Here is a 23,718-nt window from a genome sequence, read left to right on the forward strand (position 1 = left end):
TCAGCAGTGCCACAAACTGATCACCTCCATGCCACGCCAAATTGAGGCAGTAATTAAAGCAAAAAGGAGCCCCTACCAAGTATTGAGTACATATAAAGTAAATGAACATACTTTCCAGAAGGCCAACAATTCACTAAAAATGTTTTTTTTATTGGTCTTATGATGTATTCTAATTTTTTGAGATAGTGAATTGGTGGGTTTTTGTTAAATGTGAGCCAAAATCATCACGATTAAAAGAACCAAAGACTTAAACTACTTCAGTCTGTGTGCATTGAATTTATTTAATACACGAGTTTCACAATTTGAGTTGAATTACTGAAATAAATGAACTTTTCAACGTCATTCTAATTTATTGAGATGCACCTGTATATATATACCTAACAGCCACAACATTAAAACCACCTGCCTAATATTGTGTAGTTCCACCTCATGCTGCCAAAACGGCACCAACTCAGCATTCTGAGATGATATTCTTCTCACCACAATTGTACAGAGCAGTTATCTGAGCCACAGAACTGCCACTCACTGGATGTTTTTGTTTTTGGTACCATTCTGAGTAAATTCTAGAGACTGTTGTGCATGAAAAAGATCAGCCGTTACAGAAATACTCAAACCAGCCCATCTGGCACCAACAATCATGCCATGGTCCAAATCACTGGTCACATTTCTTCCCCATTCTGATGGTTGACGTGAACATTAACTGAAGCTCCTGACCCGTATCTTTATGATTTTTTGCACTGCACCGCTGCCACACGATTGGCTGATTAGATAATCGCATAGCATCATTGTTGGTGCTAGATGGGCTGGTTTGAGTATTTCTGTAACTGCTGATCTCCTGGGATTTTCATGCACAACAGTCTCTAGAATTTACTAACAATGGTGCCAAAAACAAAAACAAAAAATATCAAGTGAGTGGTAGTTCTGCTGATGGAAATGCCTTGTTGATGAGAGTCTACGGTAACTCAGATAACTGCGCTGTACAATTGTGATGAGAAGAACAGACGCAGGTTGGCGCGGTTTTGGCGGCACGAGGGGGAACTACACAATATTAAATAGGTGGTTTTAATGTTGTGGCTGATCATTGTGTATATATAAATATATATATATATATATATATAGTTTATTTATATTGCCATCGACATGTTTGGTTAAAAACAGAAGAGAGATGCCTTGTTGAATTTTCTCATCTGCCAATGAAAGAGGTCAGAGTGCCAGAGAAAAGACGTAAGTTACATAACAGCACCCAAGTGTCAGTTTACTCTACTCCCCTTCTCCCTCTCTCCTTTCATTCATCTCAACCCTGTTTGAGTGTGTTAAAAGCTGTGAAGTCTCAGCCAGGAAAGAAAGATGAAAACTGAACTGAAGAGGAGAGGTAGAAAGTTGGGTGTTTGATTTGAGAGCGCTAAGCTTTGCTCTGTGGTCTCAATAAATTCACTAGAAAATCTTTGAAGTGTGCACCTTTAATAAATCTCAAGCTTCTTTGAAAGCTGATTCTTGTTCTTTGAATCATGTAAGCACAATATTCATACAACTTTAAAACACACCATGTACACATTTTCATAATTAACAAAAGTCTTTATATAACTTTCAATATGTACATTTTTACACAGCTATTTACAAAAGTTTATAAACCAATACAGTACAAAACAAGTTTTTACAAAAGCAGTAATTCTTTTAAATTATTTGAGAAAATGCTTTGAATTATTTCTATGTGTACAGTTGTGCTCTCTCTCAGAATTAGAGAAGGCCAGATTCTCTCTCTCTCTCTCTCGCACGCACGCACAACAACTGAAAATAGCTGTTTAAAACCAAATGTGTTATTAAAGAAAGAAAAATATTTCACCTATCCATTTGCGTATGATTAGTGGCTTTCTGAATTAGTGCCAGTACATTTTGTAGGGTGTGTTCACATTACATCACAGAAACCAACTGCAACAACAGCAACACCAGATCAATAACACAAGTAAACACCAATCCTCGATAACTGTTCTAGATTTAAAAACATTGTTCCATGTACGAACATCAGTTCTTTATAAGGTGCAAGGTCAGGGTCCTCAAGTCTTAATGGTTTGTTCTATATCTTAAGATTGCCAAGTACATTTGTGAAGAATTTTCAGGAACAATGAATACACACACTCTACAAAAGTAAAAAGAGGGAAAGAATAACAGAACAGTAAATACTCATATATATATATATATATATATATATATATATAAAAATAAAAAAAAAACAATTAAATAAAAATATTAAGCAGAATGAGGGAGAAGGTTCTTAACTTTTCTCTGGTCACAACATCACTCTAACAAACACAAATACAAACACATCACTCAGTAACTTGCACACCAGCACAAAAACTTCAGTCATTTTAGTTTGTATAAAAATACTTTGTATAAAATCTATTTTCAGAGCCAGTAACCAGCACTAGCTTAAAAGTCTGTTGTGTCCTAATGGACCAAAGTCGAGAGAGTCCCTTTATCATGCTCAGTGGAGGAGCTGAAGGATGAATACAGAGACCAACGTGACAAAGCTGGAGACTGGATACACATGAACACCTGAACTGCCCACACTCCTCTGCACAACTGGGATTATTGCAATAGGGTCATCTGAAAGGAGGGAGAGAGAGAGCGAGAGCGAGAGAGAGAAGGGTGATGAGTACATTTCATCACCCTCATTCATTACATTACTATGTAACTTGCGTAAAGTCACACTCTAACACACTGGCTTAGAAAGACAGAAAAGTCAGTCCGAAATTCAACATCTTTTCTAAAGCAAATGGATAGGCTGAAAAAAGCAAACAGGAGATTGACAAGTATGAAGTGCTCACCTGCTGGAAGCCTGTTGGATGGGTTGTGAACGCCTCCTGCAGCCATCTTTCCTTCAATATACTCTTCCTTCTCCATTGTCTTCTTGTTCTTGGAACCTTAAAAAATACATTAAACAATATAGTTAGTCTTAGCAAGTCACCAGTAATCCTTGTAATGCAGTAAAGACTGGCTATGAGGCAAGGTCAGAAAATAAAGGGGGCTTAGGGCAACAAAAGAAAATGGCATTGAAAGTGATAAAAATACCCCAGAAATTCAAATTGTGGGTCACACACAGTATTTTAATAAGATTAGAATAAATATACCCTCATAAATGTGTAAAAATTAAGTTGCCCTTGAAAATTAAGTTGATTTCTAAAACTGCTGTGAGGATGAACAAACGTGCTTGGTAATGCAAAGAACTGATCTGATTCTTACCATGAGGTCCAACTACATCCACCTTCAGTCTCAAACACTCCTGCCCATGATGGTGAAGAGGCTTGGCTGTAGAAAGGAGACAGAAAGTTTAGACTTTGAATCTAAAACATTATGATTAATGGATTTAATAGTCAAGAGTTAAAGGGATAGTTGACCCAAAAATTCTGTCACCCTCATGTTGTTCCAAATCAGTATGACTTTTCTCTCTGGCATGGAACACAAAACGATTGATCTTTTAGAATGTCCAAGCTGCCCTTTACCATAAAATAAAATTGGATGGTGACCCTGGCTGGACCACATCCCTGGTCCCCAGCCATTTTCATTCTATGCAAAAGAGCAAATAAGACATTCTGCCATTTAGTTGTATGGTTTTGGAACAACATGATGGCGAGTAAATTATGACAGAATTGTCATTTTTGGGTGAACTACCCCTTTAACGCAGAACTACATCAGGTTTTGTATGTTTTTAAAAATACATATGTGGATACTTACAAATATAGTAGTAACTTTCCCCCTGGCGGAACTCCTTGCCCAGAGTAAAGGGAGTGAAGCGCTGGAACTTCTCTGAGAACTTCTCTGGGGCATGAGGAGCAAAGGGTCTGGAGCACTCCCAGCGTAGCTGGTCGAAGGACTGTGGCTTACAGGCCTCGTAATCCTCCAGCTCCACCATGTAGAGCACGTACCGCTCTGCCTCCTGGGATGGGACCTTACCACGCGAGTAGTGAGGGCAGATGATGTCTAGGTAGTCATTAATGTGGACCTCCACAGTATAGTCGTCCCATAGAAAACTAGAAGGAGGAAAAAAAACGAGTTTAAGCAAATGCCACTTATAATACTCGTGTACTGAACAAAAGACACACCTCAGGACTAACTCAGGCTTGAAGTGCACAAACAAACACAACCAATCCTGGAAACACCTAAGGGCCCCAGGCAAGCATCAGTGCTTACGAAAAGCAGGGGCTACACCCTGATGCACGTCTTGTTTTATGTGGGTGTAAGTGACTGATGTTCACACTTCACCTTGCCCTTGTGTATGAATGGTTGAAAACACCCTGTAAAATCCCTCTTTTCTCTCTCCTCATTTCCTTCTCTGTATTTTAATGTAACAATGGATGAAGGCGTGTAGAAGAACAATTGTCCAGCAGTGTTTTTCTATCTTTCTTGATGACAAGACAGATTTAATTTTCATCCGTTTCTCTGTCTCTCATTTGCTTTTGTTTTCTAAATTGTTGTATTTTTTTCCCCTCTTCTCTCATTTTACTTTACATTTCAGAACTTTCAGGCTTACACTCTCCCTCTTTTTTCCTCTGTGTATTTTTCACAATTTGACTGTTGTTTTGTTGGACTATCTGTCATGACCTCTTCCTTAAGGCCCAGGTATACTTCGATTTGTGCGTTCCGTTCCATCTCGCGCACAGTTTTGTGCTCACAGCTTTGAAAGTATACCTCACGTGGATGAGCGCGAATGGATGCGTTCGACACATGCGCAGTACAATTGCTTTGTTATATGCTACCAGACGTTACAGGGCAACACAGAGTCGTGTAATTTACAGGACATCCGCTCTGATGGATAAAGAAGAAAAACTGAGGATCCGCCATTAGAGGAAGCAAGAACAACAACAAAACGATGGAGAAGGATATGTTCTTCGACTACTGCATGACAGTACAGCCCAACTGTGCGTATTGCCACCTAGTGGACTCTTATCTCAACATTCAAACTTGCGCATGCGCATTTGTCTACGCACAGTCCGCGCTGACAGAAAAATCAGGCTGCACATGGACACCGTGCGCGGACACTTCTGATGACGAAAATTACGTCAGACAGACTGTTTGGGGACTGTCGTGGAATGCGGACAGGGCTTTAGTCTCTCCATACCGAGATGGAGCCACTTAGACGGTCTGGCTCTTTGAATCTGCTCAAGAGTGTTTTTAACACTTCCTCTCTTTCCTTTTATTGTTGTCTCATTTGCTTTTCTCATTTCTGTCTGATCTAAGCCTCCCTGCTGCTGTTGTTGAATGTCAATTTTGCCAGATGTATAGATGACAAATCCACAGCTATCTCTGGAGGGTCTGTTGTTCATTCTGTATCTTTGTTTCATGTCAAAGATTTATTGCTTTTTTCCCCAAACATGTGTGTCTTAAGCTGAATACAGAACATAATCAGAATTCATTTCTTTATCACTGAGTTGTTGTTGCACAGCAATATTTGAACCCCACTGAGTAGCAAGGCATCCGATTGGCTGCTTGTCTTCACTTTCGGTGACTTGTGTTTCCATGCAATTAACCCAATCACATTACCATAACATTTACTTACATTCAAAACACACACGGCCCTCACACGAACCGCCAAAGCACAAAGTGGCCCCTTTTATCCCGCTTGCCCTCTTTCTCCATTTTGGCACATGCAGTTGTTGCCATTGGGAGCAGTGATTAAATGACAGACAGACACGCAAACTCCTGATGGGCCCCGTGTCCCTCTAACACCCTTCATCTCTCTCTCTCTCTCTCTCTCTCTCTCTCTCCCACTGTGCCTCTGCGGTGAGAATTAGCTGACCTGTCTAAACAGCCTCGTGGTCTATTCAGACGGGGGGGCAAACACTCACATCACTGCACTGCGTTCATTAGCACTGGTTTATGTGGAGATTAGAGTTGGCCTCGCACTGCTTCTAATCAGCGTGGTGTTCAAAAGGCAGGGTGTATGGCTTACTATGCCAGCTGACTTTTTTGTGTGTGAGAAAGTGGTGTTTGTGTGTTTTAGTGTGTGTGTCTGTGTATATTTAATACGGTGTACAAAAAACTCACGACTGATTATATCAAAAAAGTGTGGAACAGATACATATTCATCTCTCTGAACAAGAGATAGACTGGTTATCAATTTGTCTGCTATTTTAAACCGATATTTTTAACCGATATTTACACTTGTATTATAAATGTGTTACATTACTTATTTTTTGACTACAGTATTATTGTGTTTAAAAGCAGATATAAAACTAGGTTTTGCATATTATCAGGCACTTAAACGTAAAAATCAATATTGGTCAAAACATTTCGGTTGATCCAACAACTGTCGAAATGGTCTCAAAGTTGTAACAAATTGTGGCACAGATACTATATAATCAGCTTTATTAACTAGAGATAGACTGGTTATCAGTTTGACTGATATTTTAAACCGATATTTCCACTTGTTTTGTAAATGTTTTACTATTATTGTGTTTAAAAGAAATATGAAAATTTTTATTCAGGCACTTACACAAATTCACAAAAACCAATATCAGTTGATCCAAAAGCTGTCAAAGTGGTCAAAAGTAGTGCTCGGTCGATATTAGCCTTTCACAGATATATTGGTATTGGCGTATATGTTTTCCGATATGCACAGATATTAAACATTTTTTCAGAACATACTGTATAATACAGAAAACAATGCTCGAGTGATTTAGAATTGGTGTCATAGCGTAGTTTGTCCAGCAGAGCGCGTTCCAACTCCATTGTTTACAGATCTGAGCTGACATGGTTCTGCAAACAGTGCAGAGTTAAGCGGTGTCTTCACGGTAAGTTGCTAACTAGTTTGTGAAATACATACTGGAAAGTTAATAAACAATGACTCCATTTTCCCTTTTCAATATAACTAATTGAACATTAACCCTGTCCCTAACAACCATGTCACTCATGTTTATCACATCTGTTTGCTGTTAGCCAGCTATAGTTTGTCAGAGCATCTTTTTGCAGCTCAGCAGACAACGGTGCGGTGGTGGATTGTGTCTGTTGAGTGTTGATTTCATGCTACGCTGTTACCTAGTTGGTGAGATGCAATGCTGGTCCATCTTTTACTCTCCGTGACAATGAGCTTATAGCTAACTAGCTAACCACGTAGCTACTTTCATACCTTGTCAGCTGAGTGGAAGCTAATGTGTAAACATGCATTCACCAAACTGTTTTGTTCAGGATTCGCAGTTTGGTGCCCCCTTCAACCGAACAATTCCAGTCGTTGCATTTACAAAATGTAATATTTAAAAGTCTGGTTTTCCACTGGAATACGGTGCAACACCGCTGCCACTGTTTATCTCTTGACTTGGCAGCAGCGAACCATGAGTTATTGTTTGTGACTGTTTTGTTATACATTAACAGCCAAAAATTGCTGATGATGTTTTGATAAGCAAGAAAACTGTACTTTAGTACAATTTAGGAGGCACTTGCACTTTACTTGAGTATTACCATGGCATTTTCAATTACTTTATACTTCCACTCCACTACATTTCAGAGGAAAATATTGTACTTTTTCCAATGTTAACAATGTATAATAATAATAATAATAATAATAATGTCAAATATTCTTTGATAAAAATATTTAAGAAAGCAACCTTCTGAGTACCTTTTTATAGTCACATCGGTGCAAAATCCACATAGAATTCCAGCTCAAAAATTAACTATATTGGCCACCATCTCGGTAATTGGTGAATTTTCCCCCTCTGAAATCTGTATCGGTCTCAAAAATCCCATATCGGTCAGGATCTAGTCAAAAGTGATAAAAGTAACTCAATTCCCAAAGTAAAATGTTTAACTCTGTATGATTATTTTTACTAGTTTCAGTTTCACTCCGTATTTACGGAGTGTTCTACCATTTTGTCTCACTTCCTCTGATGTTCCTTTGATACCTATTGATATGGAGCTGTTTGAGACCTGACTACAATGCGTTTCCAAGACCAAGACATCAACTGGGTGTCATTAACTCCCCTACCTCTCACACACACACACACACACATACACACTAGCCTCAGTGTTGGGGTCTGATCTCGCAACTGTGGGTGCTTAGGCTTTGTTCCGACAGGCAGCAAAAATAAAAAGATGAAACTTAAATCCGTTTAGTTGTTTGGAGTCTAAAGAGTAAAAAAAACAACAACATAAATCTGCTTTTTACAAATTCTTTTATCCAGATTGGATAAATAGCTAGTTTTCTTCCATCACTAGGAAGGCGATATGTAAGAAACATCATACAAAGTGCTCAATATTGTCTGAAAATGACTGCAAATTCATTCATTTATACATAGTTCCATATTGCAAACTAGTTGACATTGAATACTTTGTCTGAAAAAATGGATTAGACTATCAATTATACCAAAAAATACAATTAATTCGATCTAAATTCAGTGTGATTAAAGTCAAAGATGTTTAGTCTTGCATAGAAGCTGGTTCAGATTGAAAGGGTCTGCCAGTCTGCCACACACTCACTGCGATTCCCATGGCCATCTAATCTCGGAGTTGTTCAAAGGCCAGCTGCTGATAGCTAAAAAAAAATATTAAAAAAATAAAAAATAAAAATAAAAAAATCACAGAGCAGCTCTGTTGTTCTTTTACTTCAAGTGATCTGACACTTTAAAAGCTGCTTTCTCTCGCTGTATCCCACTTGTTCCCGTGTGACACTTTTCTCTGTTATGGGCTGGGTGTGAGAGTGACGTTGTTATGCGAGGGGCATGGATCCATGTAAACATCAAACATCTCTCCTCTTCAGCTCCCACCCTTTCCTCCTCTCTCCTGGTCTGCCAGAGAAGTGCCTGTACCTGTGGCCCCTGAGGGCCACATCACTCATATGTTTATCAGAAGACACAGTGGAGCCTGTGTAAGACTTTGGGTTTAAATTTGTTGCTTTATCTCTGTAATGACTAGCAGCTCACTTTTAAATGGTAAAAGAGGTTGTCTTTACATTATGTGTCTGTGTTTTCTCAAGATAAAAGTTGTTTTTAAAGCTTAAGTGTTTCATTTCTGCACCACTAGTGTCACCAAATGTAATAATGATTGTTTTCAAATAGGTTCTCACGTATTCCATTGGTCGACAAAAGATTGGCTCAACCAATGGCGAGACTATGTTGCTGGGTCAAGCTGGCTGGAATGCTCAAACAAACAGCGCAATGTTTTGATAGTGCCACAGTGTCTTTTTGGGGAAATCGGCCTCTGAATGGCATACTAACAGTTGTCTCTGAATATTAAGATGGGACAGAAGTATTTATTTATTTATTTATTTTTTTTTAAATCCCCTTTTCTCCCAGTTTGGAATGGCCAATTCCCACTACTTAGTAGGTCCTGGTGGTTACCTCAATCCGGGTGGCGGAGGACAAGTCTCAGTTGCCTCCACTTCTGAGACTGATAATCCGCACATCTTATCACGTGGCTTGTTGTGCGTGACACCGCGGAGACTCCCAGCATGTGGAGGCTCACGCTACCCTCCGCGATCCACGCACAACTTACCACGTGCCCCATTGAAAACGAGAACCACTAATTGCAACCTCAAGGAGGTTACCCCATGTGACTCTACCCTCCCTAGCAATCGGGCCAATTTGGTTGCTTAGGAGACATGGCTGGAGTCACTCAGCACACCCTGGATTCGAACTCCCGACTCCAGGGGTGGTAGTCGGCGTCAATACTCGCTGAGCTACCCAGGGAAGAAAGTATTTTAACACCGAAAAACTACACAAAAAATCAGAGCTTTAACTTGCATACTGATTGGTATTTGTCGACTCTCCACCTCTTTCTCTCTTGGTAGAATGTTTCAAGCTGTCAGGCAGGTCAGTAGTGTCAAAGTTCAGATTTTGCAGACACACCCTCACTGAGTCAGCAGGGCACACACACACTGAGAGCCGGTCAGTGCTGTGTGTTTCAGAACAGATGTATTCACTGCCAACTGCACTATACTCGCTGTCAGCAGTCGACACACATACACACACATACTTTAGGTTTCAGTTACTCAAAACCTTTAGGAGCTGCTGCTTGTTAAGACAAGTATTATGATCCTATTTTAGTTGCTTGTTCTCACACTATCAAGTAATAAAACCTGTCTGTTCAAGTGCACACACACTCTATTTGTGTCAGTCAACCTTTCTCTATTAGGAATCTAATATACAGAAAAGTCTCAAGCTTACACCTTGGTCCTGTTAAAGGCCGACAGGTTCAGGGTGCTAAGCCGCCACAAAGTCCTTTTAACCTCCCCACTCTCACTTTTCTTCCCAATCAGAACATTCTCATATTGTCCATCTTACTGGTTACATGTCCGTAATTACCCCAGTCGTAGTGGAGCAGGTCGGAATGTTGGCTGGCTAATCCGCTCTTCCAAACCAGGGATTATCACACGGAGCGCACGGATCATACTGCTTCTATTCAAAGATACCAGACCCACAGCTCATTTGCAAGGGTGAAGGTGGGGGTTACAGATAAGAAAATGTTTCTGGTAAAGTTGGAGTGGAGGTTGCTTGAGACTAAAATATGTGTAAAAACAATAACATGTCTCCCGAAATATTCAGAAGAGTGGTTGATAAATATGGATTTTTAATTACCATATTAACCTTTGCATTTGGTCCTCCCAAATCTTGTGCATTTCACACTGCACCCAAATATCCATACTTCCCTACTATATAATATGCCAAAAACCGTATGCCAATGGAGTAGTATGTCCGAATCCACAGTATTCATGAAGCAGAAAGCTAGAAATACCCAATGACCTACTATTTCCATCAAGATTTTGAGGTGTGGATCAACTGTGCATATTGCAATCCCATAATCCCTCGGGAGCTGAGCTGACGTCATGTTCAAAACATTGGATTTAAAGGAACAGCGGTGAGTCAATACCCATGTCCCCGGATGAAGTATGTACAGAATCTATTCATACTACTTGCAGGCATACTTCAAGACTGTATTGTTTTACATGCTCTGAAAGTAAACAATTTCGAAAGTAGGGTTAGATTCCAAAAGACTTAAATTTCTAACTTACATTATTTATTGAAAATTGAGTTACTTTCTTGGTTTCATACCATTCACGTATTTTTGGCATTGCTGGTTCCTGCTGAAGAACAGAAACTAAGAACAGATAATTTATTTTGCATGAAAATTTAACCCCATCGATCAAATGTCATTCGCTCCACCCCTATCTGTATATCTTATATCTTTCGATCTCCCATCCCCCTCTTCCTCCATCTTCTCTCTTTCTCTTTTCTGTTTAAAATCACATTATGAACCAGGACCTCTTCATTCTGGCTAATTTTTGAAGAAACACTTCTTTCTCTCTGTCTGACCTCTAACCCCCCACCCATCCCCCGCTTCTGTCTTTTTCTGTCTGTTCCTTACAAATGCCTGATTTCCCCCTCCTCCCACTCTCTTTCACTTTTAAATGGCCGCTAATTGCCTGCTGATATGGAGGCTTGTTGTTATGTAGCATACTGTAAACTTTATTCAAATTCAGCACTATTACTGGGAACAAGTATCTATAAAATAATAAATTAAAAACAATACAGACTCATATTATCCTTGCACTAAAAGAAAGGAAATATCTTTAGTTTGTTGACATGATTTACTGATTGTTCTGTAGGTGGCGACAGTGAACTACTGAGGACGCCAAAGGCTAACTCTCAATTTGAGGCAATTAAGAAATGCCAGGCAATGAGGTGCTGGTTAAAGCAAACAGCTCAGTTATTTACACTTCTATGACATCACACAGGTCACACACTTAACTACACTGACAATTACACAATCCAGCACCACAGACACAAAAACAGAAAAACTTCAACTCAACAGTGCAATGGGAATCATAACAGTAATCAGGGACTGAGAAAGAAAGACAAAGGGGTGATTGGGTCTTGTGTGGGAAAAAGAGTGCAGGGAAAGAAGGAGCAGAGATGGTAAAAATGACAGATGAAGAGAAACATTGAGGAAGTCTGGGGTGGAGATAAGGACAAGGAAGAGCTGAGAAAGAGGTGGAGGAAGGGGCTGTAAGGGTTAAATGAACACGGTTAAGGGTAAGGGTTAAACATCACAACAGTAATGAGCCAGAAAGAGCATTTCACAAACAATCAGATTAATGTGCATTCCATAATGCTTAAAGAATTATGGATTATATTTTCCATACATAATTTTCTATGTAGAGTGGGACTATGCTGAACTGGATTACAGAGGCTATAAATATAACAGTGATTTATGTGTGAATGGGCCATCCACAAAGATTACAGACATTTACATATAATCTGGGGCTGGATTCTGTTTCACAGATTATAATCCTGCCTACATAGCTGTCTTGTGGCCATGTTTGAGAGACAGAGACACAGAACAAGGGGGGTTAAAGAAGATGGATTTACTGTCTGTCTGAGGAATCTGTCTGGATAAGTATGACAATCTGTCTCCACATTTTAAACTCCTCAAATTCAATATTTAAACTCTGACCCACTGCCTAAATGTTCAAAGAGATGTGCAGATAGATGAAAACAAATTTAAGGGATAGTTCATCCAAAAATAAAAATTCTTATTCATCATTTTCTCACCACACATGCTGTTCCAAACCGGTATACATTTCTTTTTTCTGTGGCAGTACTGTAAGCAGTATGTTAGTCATTTTTCTTAACATATCATTTTGTGTTATACAGATATATAGAAAGTTATACAGGGTTGGAACAACATGAGGGTGAGAATTTTGATGACAGAATTTTCCTTTTGGAGAGAACTATCCCTTTAAGCACATCTGGCAGACAGGTACCAGGAGGGATGGATAAAGGAAGAAAGAGGAAATGGGGTGGACAATGAATGGACAGCTGAAAGGTCAAGTATAGCAACATGTTTGCTGGAAGGAATGCCTGTCTACTAAATATACTGGAATCACACATTTCCCCTTGCGCCCCACTGTGTGCGCGCGAGTCACAGTTTTGTGATACTGCTGCCGTAAAAACCACCCCCCGCACTGCCAGTGAAACTTAAACGAGGAAATGCACATGCTTTTGACATGACTAAAAGTAATGATTAGATGATGCTAATGTGACGGGACTTTATACTTTCTCTTTAGCACACTTGTCACGCAAGTGCATGCATGCGATGAGCACAAAAAACAGACAGTCGAAAACAACGTCCACATGTCACTCCAGAGACATCAGACTTGAAAATCCAGTCTCCTCGGGATCCACACACTCACGCACATACTTTTCAAACCAGAGAGTTAACTCGCCAAAGGCCACGCACAGGGGATTAAATCATTACAGTTCACTCACACCCACTCAGTTGAAAAACCCTAGGTTTCTCAATTTCAAGGAAACAAAAAGCACTGTTTGTGTTTGCAAACACTTTTTGTTATAGGCAGACTCAGGTGATCACTCCAATTAACATTTGGCTTTACAAGTCTGGCATTGATTAGCTAAGCTTGACTAATCCACTTACATACTGACTGATTGAGTTTCATGGTCTGACTGAATAACCGCTGGCCTTAATAAAAGTCTTTAAACTGTGAAAAGGGAAGAAAAGGAGAGGCCTGAAATCCCATTAAAGTAAGTATCATTGTTTATTTTTTTCTTAGAATGCTAGATTAATAGAAGAGGCTTAATTTGGAAAAAGCATCATAAAAACAGATCCCACCACACCTGCCAGATTATGATTATATTTACAATTCTAGTCTTGATGTGTGGGTGTTTGTTTTTAGCCTTTTCAATACGGCACTGGGAAAGACAGACAACACATATGTGTGTGTGTGTGTGTGTGTGTGTATATATATATATATATATATATATATATGTGTGTGTGTGTATTTGCAATAAGTAGAACTTTAAAAGAACAGATTTCACACTGATTTTTAATGTAGAGATTGTCTTTTTTGTGAGCTTTTGTCATCACAAATTTTCTTGTTTTGGTTATGCAACCCTTTCCATGAATGTGGACCATGTCAGGATTAATTAGTGGACCATGTACCAGACTTTTCTCCATCTCCATCCTCCTCTCAAACTCAAATTACCAATCCTTTCTACTCTTTTTTTATTTTTCTCTTTTACTTCAATAAATCCAATCAGCTCTTGTTACTCCTCCATCACTTATCTTCTTCCTCATTTCTTTTCACAGCAGGTCCTTAAGGAATGTCGTCTCAATTACACAATTTTTTACCATCTCTCCTTCTCTCTTTTTTCAGATGCTGGCATGTCTGCGATATAGCCTATCGCGATCATTCAAATTAAGGTCACCCAGCCCTGTATGTCTGTCAGTTCATGGTCAAAGCTCTGTTTTCCAGCAAAGATGTCACTGCCTCTAGGGTTCTCCATCTACAGAAGTCAATTTTCTCTTTCTTAAATTTCCCGTTAAAAGCATAATAAATCGCACTGATCGCTGTCATTCGTATTGATCTTTCTAAAGTGCCTGATGACCCGCCCTTCCTCAATATCACTAACACCCGAGGTGATATTACACTCGCGATCTTTTAATGAAACACATCAAAGTCTTCTAGGGTTTATAAGAACCACTGATGTGTAAACACTAACGGTAATCCAACATACCGTAACACGACACCTCTGTAAAAAGCGCAGGCTACTACTATCCATTCCAGTCCAGTGTGCTAATGTCGGTCTATTTATTGCTGTGTGTGTGTGTGTGTGTGTGTGTGTGTGTGTGTGTGTGTGTGTGTGTGTGTGTGTGTGCGTGTGTGTGCGAACATCCCCAGTCTGTGTATGTATATATTTAGGCTGATCTGTCTGTCTGTCTGGATTTCTTTCCATGTACTTTTTTGCCCAGCCGTTATATGGATATTGAAAGTTGGAGGCAGAAAGAAGCCAAGCAATGAAGTGTGTGAATCTTGATTTTGAAACTAAATTGAAAGTCTAACCCGTTCACATAAAGCGTAAACAGATGAAATAACATAACTGTGCAAGACAGTGGTAATGACTGGCAATGTCAAGATGCTACCATGTGTTTCTATTAGTTCATGTTCCTTGCCCACAACATGAATGCTCACCAAGAGCTGCAGGAGCAAATATTGAGAAACTGCAACAAAACATTGCATGCACATATCAAACATACAATACGCCAGATAAAGTCCGGTGAACTTGTATTTAGATGATTTAAGTGCACAAATTGGATTAATTAGGTTGGAAAACTAGGTTAGTGTAATATGCACACGTGAATACTAGCAAGAGTTGCAACATATAAAAGGTAAACAAAAATATAGACAGGGGAAAACGTTTGACATAAAGGAATAAGTAGTAAAAGTCATAAAACTTACTTGGAGTTTGAGCTGTTCCAGTACACGCTGTGTCGCTCTGCGGATGCGTACCAGGCGCTGATGCTCACCGTTAAACACATCAGCCACAGAAAATCCATCAAGTCCGATTATATGATACTTTTTTAAAGAATATAAATGAGTGCAAAAGAACGTTTTGCACACTGGAGATACAAAAATAAATGTGCACTACTACCGTGCAAGAATCGCTGAAACACTAGTGAGTCAGTTTGCTTGAATAACAGGTTTGTATGCCTCTCTAGCTAAAACATTCGCAGTGAAGTCTGTTGAAATGTGCGCTCAGCCCGCTTTATCAATCAGTCCAGAAAGCCACGCCCCCCACAGTAAAACAGCCAATAAAAACAGCGCCGTTCTCAGAACACGCCTCTACGCGTCGCACGGGATGAAGTAATTGAAGTGAACAGACCCTCTGAATTGACGAATAAATTAAGTTTTTTTTTATTACTATTAGAATTCAGAATTGATCCTTCAACAATATACACCTCTAAAGATCCATATTTCTATAATATCTTTTATGCTTTTCATAAATTTGTTTTTATGCTTAACATAATCTAACATTTGCATTTTCTAGTTTGTTAGTTGTTTACATGTGTGATTTTTTTTTAACTTTTTAGTCCTAGGCTCCTTTATATTTAAATTTAACGAGGCCTTAAACATTAGCATTATTGAAGTGTGCATACTTGAAGATTTCTATAGCCTATGTACTTTAGAAACCTGTTTACAGGAAGTTTTTGATTGTAACATTGTCCTGCTCTACATTAATCAGTATGACAGTAAATTGAGGAATTTTACTGTGGGCTGTTGTGTTCCGTTATGAAGTATTACTTTTGGGCTCATTGTGAATTAGAATAGCAGAAAAAACAGACCCTTCCTGTATATCTATCAAAACCAGTAATCCCTATAATCCCCCTTTTACACCTGATAACGGCATAATGACATCACCTCTACAGTCATCAGGGCTTTCCCCCCTCATCCCACCTGCCCAGGAGGCTCCCTTGTGCTCTCTAATCCAGGCTTTGCTACTCATCCTAGGGTCAGAGGGGAGACCCATTATCTTTCAGGTTGGGGTAGAAAGGTGAACCCAGCAGAAAGTGTATCTACCTACAGACTATTGGACTGGGCTGGACTGGGCAGGCTCATACACGTTATGTGTTGCTAAAGGCTTCAGTTTGGGACAATTAGTCAGAGCTGAGTGTGTATGTACAGTATGAGTGAGGGTGCTTTTCCGTCTGTTTTGAGAGCAATGCATCACATTCACAAGGGGATCAGGGAAGATGGCTGCATCCAAATTCCCATACTTCCATAGTATTTACTGAATTTGATGTATATAATGAATACTTATCAACCGCTGATGAATTACGTTCTGTAAGTATGCAGTGTGTAGTATAAATACTACATCCAGCATGTTAGCACTGTCCTTTGACCTGCGTGCTGTTTGACATTCAATGTGCTTACAACAACCACAAAAATAATTTACTTGGCCACAATTTAAACACAAGGACCAACTTTCTTGGCTTGTTCGCCTTCGGCTTGCTCACTGGGGTTCTAAATACAATTATTATATAATTACTTATTTTTAAACATAATTCATAATCTTATTTTAACAAACTACACAATGATGACTCTAAGACATCATAGATATTACAGTTTCATTTCTGTTAATGCACGATTTTCTGTAAAGCTGCTTTGAAACGATGTGTGTTGTGAAAGCACTATACAAATAAAAAATGACTTGACTTGTTAGCAAAGTGTCCATTTCTTGCACCCTTACATAATTGAATTTGAGAAAGTTTTACAAGCAATTTAATTTGTCCATTCAGATTAAGTCATTTTCACTGAGCCAACATAATAAAGTGGTCAAATTAATGTACTATAGTAGTTTTAACTCAACTTAATTAAGCTAGTCAAACTCAATTTAATAATGTTAAATTCTTAACCTAACCCTAATTTTCTTATGTTGGTCCAGCTAAATTTATTTTAATAATCATTAGTATATACCAGGTGAGCAAGTGTAAGGACAGTGGAACTGTTGCACTTTCAATTTAATTGCAACTGCTTATAGAGCTAAGCAGTACTCAAATCATACATCACTAAATGTGAATGTCCATACTCAACCTAAGCACAAGCGCCAATCTTCACCACAATGGTAACCCTTAAAACTCCAGCCTAACAGACATTTAAAAAAAAATAAAAAATACCAATATAACAGAACATTAAACATTAAAAAATCTCCTCCTTTTCTCATTTTGCTAAAAAATGCATTAAATAACACTTAATTTCAACATTTGTTCACCCCATCCAGTCCTATTCAAAGCATGCCGGGAAATAAAAGTTCCCTGCCCAGTTTCATCAATGCTACAAAAAGTATTTATGTAGTCCCAACTCAAATGGATTAAGTAAACTTACATTTTTACTAATTTAATTGGATAGAATGTAATGAAATCAAGTTGTGAATTTTTTTTCTAAATTGTGTTGCTTTACATTTTAATAAAGTAAACTGAACAGCCTGCAAAAATCCTTTTTTTGAGTGCACTTGAGAATCTCAGCAGATGCAGTATGTCATTCGGGCATTGTTTGCCTACTGTATATAATAAATACTGAGTATTCAGACATCATAGTCATTTGATACTGTTCTTTGCATACTGTGTTGCAGGGAAGTACATATATAGGCTGTAAAATGTCATTTTAAAATGTAACGTATTCCATTAGATTACTCGAGGTCAGTAACGTATTCTATATACTTTGGATTACTTCTTCAGCACTGGTAGATTTTTTAACTTGTTTTGACTATAAAAACTCAGCCAGTACAGTAAGACAAAATACACGTTAAAAATACATTCTCTGAAAAACCTAAATATCTTATGCAGTGTTGTTTCTAAAACAAGATCAATCAAACTGATCTTGTTTTAAGGATTTTTAGATATTTTTACAGGAAAACAATACAAAAATTATTATAAAGAATAAGATTTTTGCCCTTATATCAAAGGTCTTACTAGAAAAAAAAAGAAATTATGATCCAATGTGAATTTTCTTGATAAAAATATGATCGTGCCTGGTAACATGTGCATGTAAATGGCTAGAAATAGCATTTTAGCTTAGCATAAAGCTGACAATTTACACATGGCTTATTTCTATTTCTTCTGCTCCAAACTTACTTCAAACTTACTTCTCTGTCTGCTCGTATGAATGTAACACATCATAAGAAAGTGTTTCACCGCTGTTCAAATGCACTTTTGATCACATCATTTATATGTATAAATGTTTTCCATCTGAAAGGACTAAATATTAAATGAAACTAATGACAATAAAATGCAAAGATCTCTTCAGTAATCAAAATACTTTTTGAATGTAACTGTATTCTAAATACCAATTATTTACATTGTAACTGTAGTGGAATACAGTTACTAATATTTTGTATTTTAAATACGTAATCCTGATACATGTATTCCGTTACTCCCCAACCCTGTATATAGGACATGGGGACTGCATTTATGAGTATAGTTATGAGCACTCTGTCTGTGCTGAATGCAGCAGGTTACAGTATGCTTATGAGTTGCATCGACATAGGATTAAGAGCTCTGAGCAAATGTTCAGGAACAGGTCTGCCCACAGCAGACTTCCTGTTACAACAGGGCTTTGGCACCATGCACAGAGCCTATCACAATTTATGACAGAAGCTGAGATACATTTTTTAGACACTATCTTGTTTGTTCTCTCACCCTCTTAAAAGTGGCCATTGCTGTGTAGATAGATTTGTGTGGGTGTATTTAGCATTTGTTGGCAATACTGTCTACTTGTGTGCAAGTGTGTGCATGAAAGCATGTGAATGCGAATGAGCAGTTGTCCAGTGATCTGAACGATAGCTGAACAAAGGCTGCTTTTGCATAATAGACTGCAGCCTTACAAAGTGAGCAAGGTGTGAACGACTTTGCCATTCAGCTGGGAAATTTTGCATCCACCTCAACACAAATTCTTGTAAATGTTACTGTTCCTTCATTGTTGACATTCATTCAATGTGTCCAGCTTTTCTCAATTCAATGGCTCTAAGGGTCATTTAGTGAGGGGAACTGAGTTGACACTTGCAAAATATACTAACCCAACAAAGCCAGCATGGTGATAAATGGGAACAAGAAGGATAATTTAATGACGATGGATTATCCTTCTTGCTGTTTTGAGTTAATTGTGAGTTTTATCATTTAAGCTCTCAAGTTGCTAGTAACTATCCACATGGGCTCAGTTAGGTCTCATCTCTGCAACAAATAAAATAATTCACCCCTCTGATCAGCTCCTAACATCAGATGAAAAATCTGATAAAATCTCATGAAAAATTTACTTATGCCACTTTGCAAAAACAAGCCCATAGCTGTTATTAAGTGTCTCTATGGAACAGTAACTCTGTTTGTTAGTTGCCTGACATGCAAAATTAACACCACAGTTATGCAATAAGAGTGATGACAACTATAATAATATTGACAAACTTTGGTTAGCCTTTATACACAGCTTCAAGCTGTGTCTGCCCTTCAGGCACCTGCAGAAAACATTTATACACACTGTGTTTTGGTTTCTAGGCTCACCTGAATAATTACTGAGGTGTAATTACTTGTTTTGCTAATAGCATAAGAGCTCTCCTGAAACGGAGAAGTGGTTGGAGTGGGTGTTTAAACTTAGGTGACAAATTAATGAAAAAAAGAAAGAAAACGTTGGCCAGACCAAGAAAGACAGAAAATAGAGAGAGTTTGAGAGGTCAGAAGATGTAAGAGGAGGAGACCTGGTAGGGTGGAGTGCAGAAGCCGTTGAGGGCTTGGTTGAAAATAAGGAGTGGATCTCTGTTTCATTGCATCAAGATATACCCTGAGGTATTTAGAGAACTTGCTATTACAAAATATTGTGAGGGAGAGATGAAGAAAATGTAGGAGACAGAAAGGTGTACAAATGGGCTGAAAGGGAAAATTGAAAAAAAGAGAAATAGATAACATAATGTGGTTTTACTTTGAAAATGGCTTAAAATTATGAAAACATGAGGGATGACCTAGATTATGGAGGGGGTGTTCATGTAAGAGAGAAAAAGCAATTCCAAATAAAGAAAAAATACACTGCAAAATTTTTTAACAATGTCAGATACTGTGTTGGGTAACATTACTTTTAAAAGTAACTCATTAGAATATTGCATTACTCCTTAAAAAAGTAACAATTAAAAAGTAAATTTTTATAGAAAGTAAAGCATTACGTTACTTTTGCGTTATTTTTGTGTTACTTTCTTCACACAGCCATTTCCTCTTCTGCTATGCTATGCATTCCATACAAATAAGCCATGCATTGCATACAAGAGACATTACAGGTCATGCTAGCTACTGTACAACACTCATGTCAAAACAACATAGTAAACAAACAGATATTTAGAAAGTAGGTCTTCACGTCATATTTATAGTAAAGAATCAATAACATGAATATGCATGATTTGTTTTTCCATCAACATGGCAGCCATTATGAATAATGAAGAATAACCACTGTCTTACCTAAAGCAGCAAAGTCCAACACTTGAAACTGCATCATATCTGTTATTATGTGCTGTGCCCATCGACAATGCCAGAGTCAACTTGAGATGTTTTTCAAAAGTCAGGATAAAATTCAGTGGGGAATGCCAGCCTAACATGTTCAAGGAATAAGTCTGATGAATAATTTAATATTTTTCACATAAGCCATCTCAGTGCAGGCTTGTTTTGAGTTGATCCACGGTGCGTACAGACGCCACTGGTTGATTGCATATAACTTCAAAGGCGCATGTTGATACAACTTGAATGGAATCGTTTTAAATGCAACCAAAATGTCATAAAAACAATTTATTTCATTAATCAAACTGCTTGTTTATTATGAAACAAAAATGTAGAATATTTTTAGAAACTAAGACATTTTCTCTGCATACACAATCGATGTAGAACTTTGCTCAGAGCCACTGATCCAGAGTCAGTTTTTCTCATCCCATTCTCCCAGTTATGGGGAGCTGTAACACAGAGCAGTTCAGCTGCAGAAGTCTGTGAATTGAGCGAATATTTCAGCCTGTGTGTCATGTCGTAGCCAGCGGAAGACAAGTCTTATCATCCCTCTGCCTAAACGAATTTACAGATTTTTTTAATGTAGTGTGTATTAACACACGAATCAAACGCGTTTCACTCAACCGAATTGTTCGCGCTTGCGTGTTAGCGAGTTGATTGATAGGCAAATGTCTGTATCTAAAAGGTGATTGCCTCTTTTACCTGAAAGTTGGGACTTCCTTTCTACATCCATTGACTGTTGGGTGCAAGAGCTTCTTGGTTGGGCATTCTAATTTCTCCCATTCATTTAAATAGAAGTGACTCGTCCCTGCTAAATAGTCTCTGGCCTCACACTCTACAGAACTACAATGCCCATCATGTACTATGTCTCCTCCCCCCGAAGGCTCTAAGGGTCATTTAGTGAGGGGAACTGAGTTGACGACTTGCAAGATATACTAACCCAACAAAGCCAGCATGGTGATAAATGGGAACAAGAAGGATAATTTAATGACGATGGATTATCCCTCTCGCTGTTTTGAGTTAATTGCGAGTTTTATCATTTAAGCTCTCAAGTTGCTACAGAACTACAATGCCCATCATGTACTACGTCTCCTCCCCCCGAAGTTCGCACACTTTTACTCCTGATTTCTCGCAATACAGGGAAAGTGGAGGTGTACTAAAGCGTTGCATTACTTTATTTAAAAATAACTCCGTTATTATGGTCTAAAATAAAAATATTGTGTTACTTTACTCATTACTCAGAAAAGTAATCTGATTACTTGTAACACATTACCCCCAACACTGGTCAAATAACCTAATATGTCCTTTTGTGTTCCCTGGAAGAAAGAAAGTAATATAGGTTTGGAACAACATGTGAATGAGTACTGTAAATGATGACAGAATTTTTATGTTTTGGGGTGTACTATCCATGTTCTTGTACTATAACTATATATTCAAAAATATTGTTTATTATGACTAAGGCCACGCCCACACTAATACGTTTTTGCTTGATAACACATTGATTTTGCTACGTTTATGCCTCTTATCCACACTAGAACACCGTTTTCTTCCACCGAAAACTGAGACTTTTGAAAACGTTCTCCATGATCACATACTTTGGATAATAGTTATGTTAGGAAACTGAAAACTGAATACTGTAGATTAGTGTGAACGGAAGCAATTTGAATACATTAGGTTTCACCATTGAAAGTAACTTTATCAGAAAGCAATAGCTCTTTAAGGTTTTAACTGTATATATTCCATTTTTAACAGTGTATGAAGCATTCAAAGCATGTAAAATGAACATTCAGCTTAATCTTTGCTACAATAACTGTATAAAATGTACTGAGATAAAAATATCTGGCCAACTGTATTGAAATCAAAGGCCATTTTCTGTGACCTCCATCTGAGGTCATCAATTAGAAACACTGTGGTCTGACCCCATCGTGCACATTCTCACTTCTGTTGCCCTATATAACTCTCTGCTTTGTCACATTCTATCTCATTGTGGCACATTCTGACAAGCTGTTCTCTTTTTGCTCATACAATGGTATAATCACTTTTTAGCATACAGGTGGTCTGCATTGTGGGGCAGGATCTGATAGAGGGCACACTCCTTTTCAATGGGGCTCCAGTAACTCCACAGGGGGCAAACGAATGACCAGGAGTGTGTTCTAAAGCCGATGTTCACACACACTCACACACTCCTGTTTTAACTCTTAAATGCAGGCAAATTATTAACTGAAGTATTCTTTACACAGGCGTTTGGCAATTTTCTTTGCCTCTTCCCAATCATTTCTCTCTGTCTGCTCTCCATGTGTCCATTCTTTTGTTCTTGGAGCACACTTCTAATGTTCATTATCTCATTCCTCCCATGATACCTTGATGTGCTTACTTTTTTTAAAAACTATTTAGATAATTGCTCCCTCTTTCTATCTTGAAATAAACCATATATACCCCCCCCCCCCCCCCCCCCAGTACTGTCTTCATAAATATCAGCACTCTTTAAACCCCATTTGTCCAATGAGATTAGAGGCCTGGAAATAACTATTGCATAATGTCAATTTAATTTATCTACTGTACCTTTCTAATTTTAATTTTTTATTTATTTCTTCACTTGATTCCTTTCAAAGCTGTGATTTCTTGTTCATTTTTTTTCATACTTTGTGTTATCTTCACTTTATTCTATTTTTCTGGCACATTCCTTTCTATTTGAGCCCTTTTCTCTTGCTCTCTCTCAGTTTAAATTTAGCAGTGGTCAGAAGGCTTAGTGTTATGATTATGAATTTTCTTGTTTGGGTTATGCAACCCCAGGTTTCATCATGAATATGGACCATGTCAGAATTAAAAACAGCAGATGAAAGATTGGTTAATGTGCCAGACGGCTGCCACAGTTTCTCTTTATTTTTCTCACTCTCTCTTCTTCAG

General features: G+C 38.2%; 1 protein-coding gene across 1 annotated transcript; it reads right to left on the bottom strand.

Annotated features, from left to right (window-relative positions):
* Positions 1-1,554: 1,554 nt before the first annotated feature.
* On the bottom strand, positions 1,555-15,507 carry LOC127453857 (ephrin-A1-like). Its single transcript, XM_051720597.1, has 5 exons — positions 15,242-15,507; positions 3,733-4,028; positions 3,241-3,306; positions 2,826-2,921; positions 1,555-2,604 (listed from the first exon to the last, which is right to left on the bottom strand). Exons 1-5 carry the CDS (start codon positions 15,337-15,339, stop codon positions 2,483-2,485), a joined length of 678 nt encoding a protein of 225 aa, XP_051576557.1. The 5' UTR covers positions 15,340-15,507; the 3' UTR covers positions 1,555-2,482.
* Between the last annotated feature and the right edge of the window lie 8,211 nt (positions 15,508-23,718).

The sequence above is a fragment of the Myxocyprinus asiaticus genome, chromosome 16 (assembly GCF_019703515.2).
Source record: "Myxocyprinus asiaticus isolate MX2 ecotype Aquarium Trade chromosome 16, UBuf_Myxa_2, whole genome shotgun sequence".
Classification (NCBI taxonomy): Eukaryota; Metazoa; Chordata; class Actinopteri; order Cypriniformes; family Catostomidae; genus Myxocyprinus; species Myxocyprinus asiaticus.

Excerpts from the sequence above, each read along its gene's own strand:
- LOC127453857 (XM_051720597.1), bottom strand. The coding sequence starts at position 15,339 with ATGGATTTTCTGTGGCTGATGTGTTTAACGGTGAGCATCAGCGCCTGG. Across the intron at positions 2,922-3,240 it reads GGATGTAGTTGGACCTCATG|GTTCCAAGAACAAGAAGACA; the intron begins GTAAGAATCAGA and ends GTATTTTTTAAG. Across the intron at positions 2,605-2,825 it reads ATCCAACAGGCTTCCAGCAG|ATGACCCTATTGCAATAATC; the intron begins GTGAGCACTTCA and ends CCCTCCTTTCAG.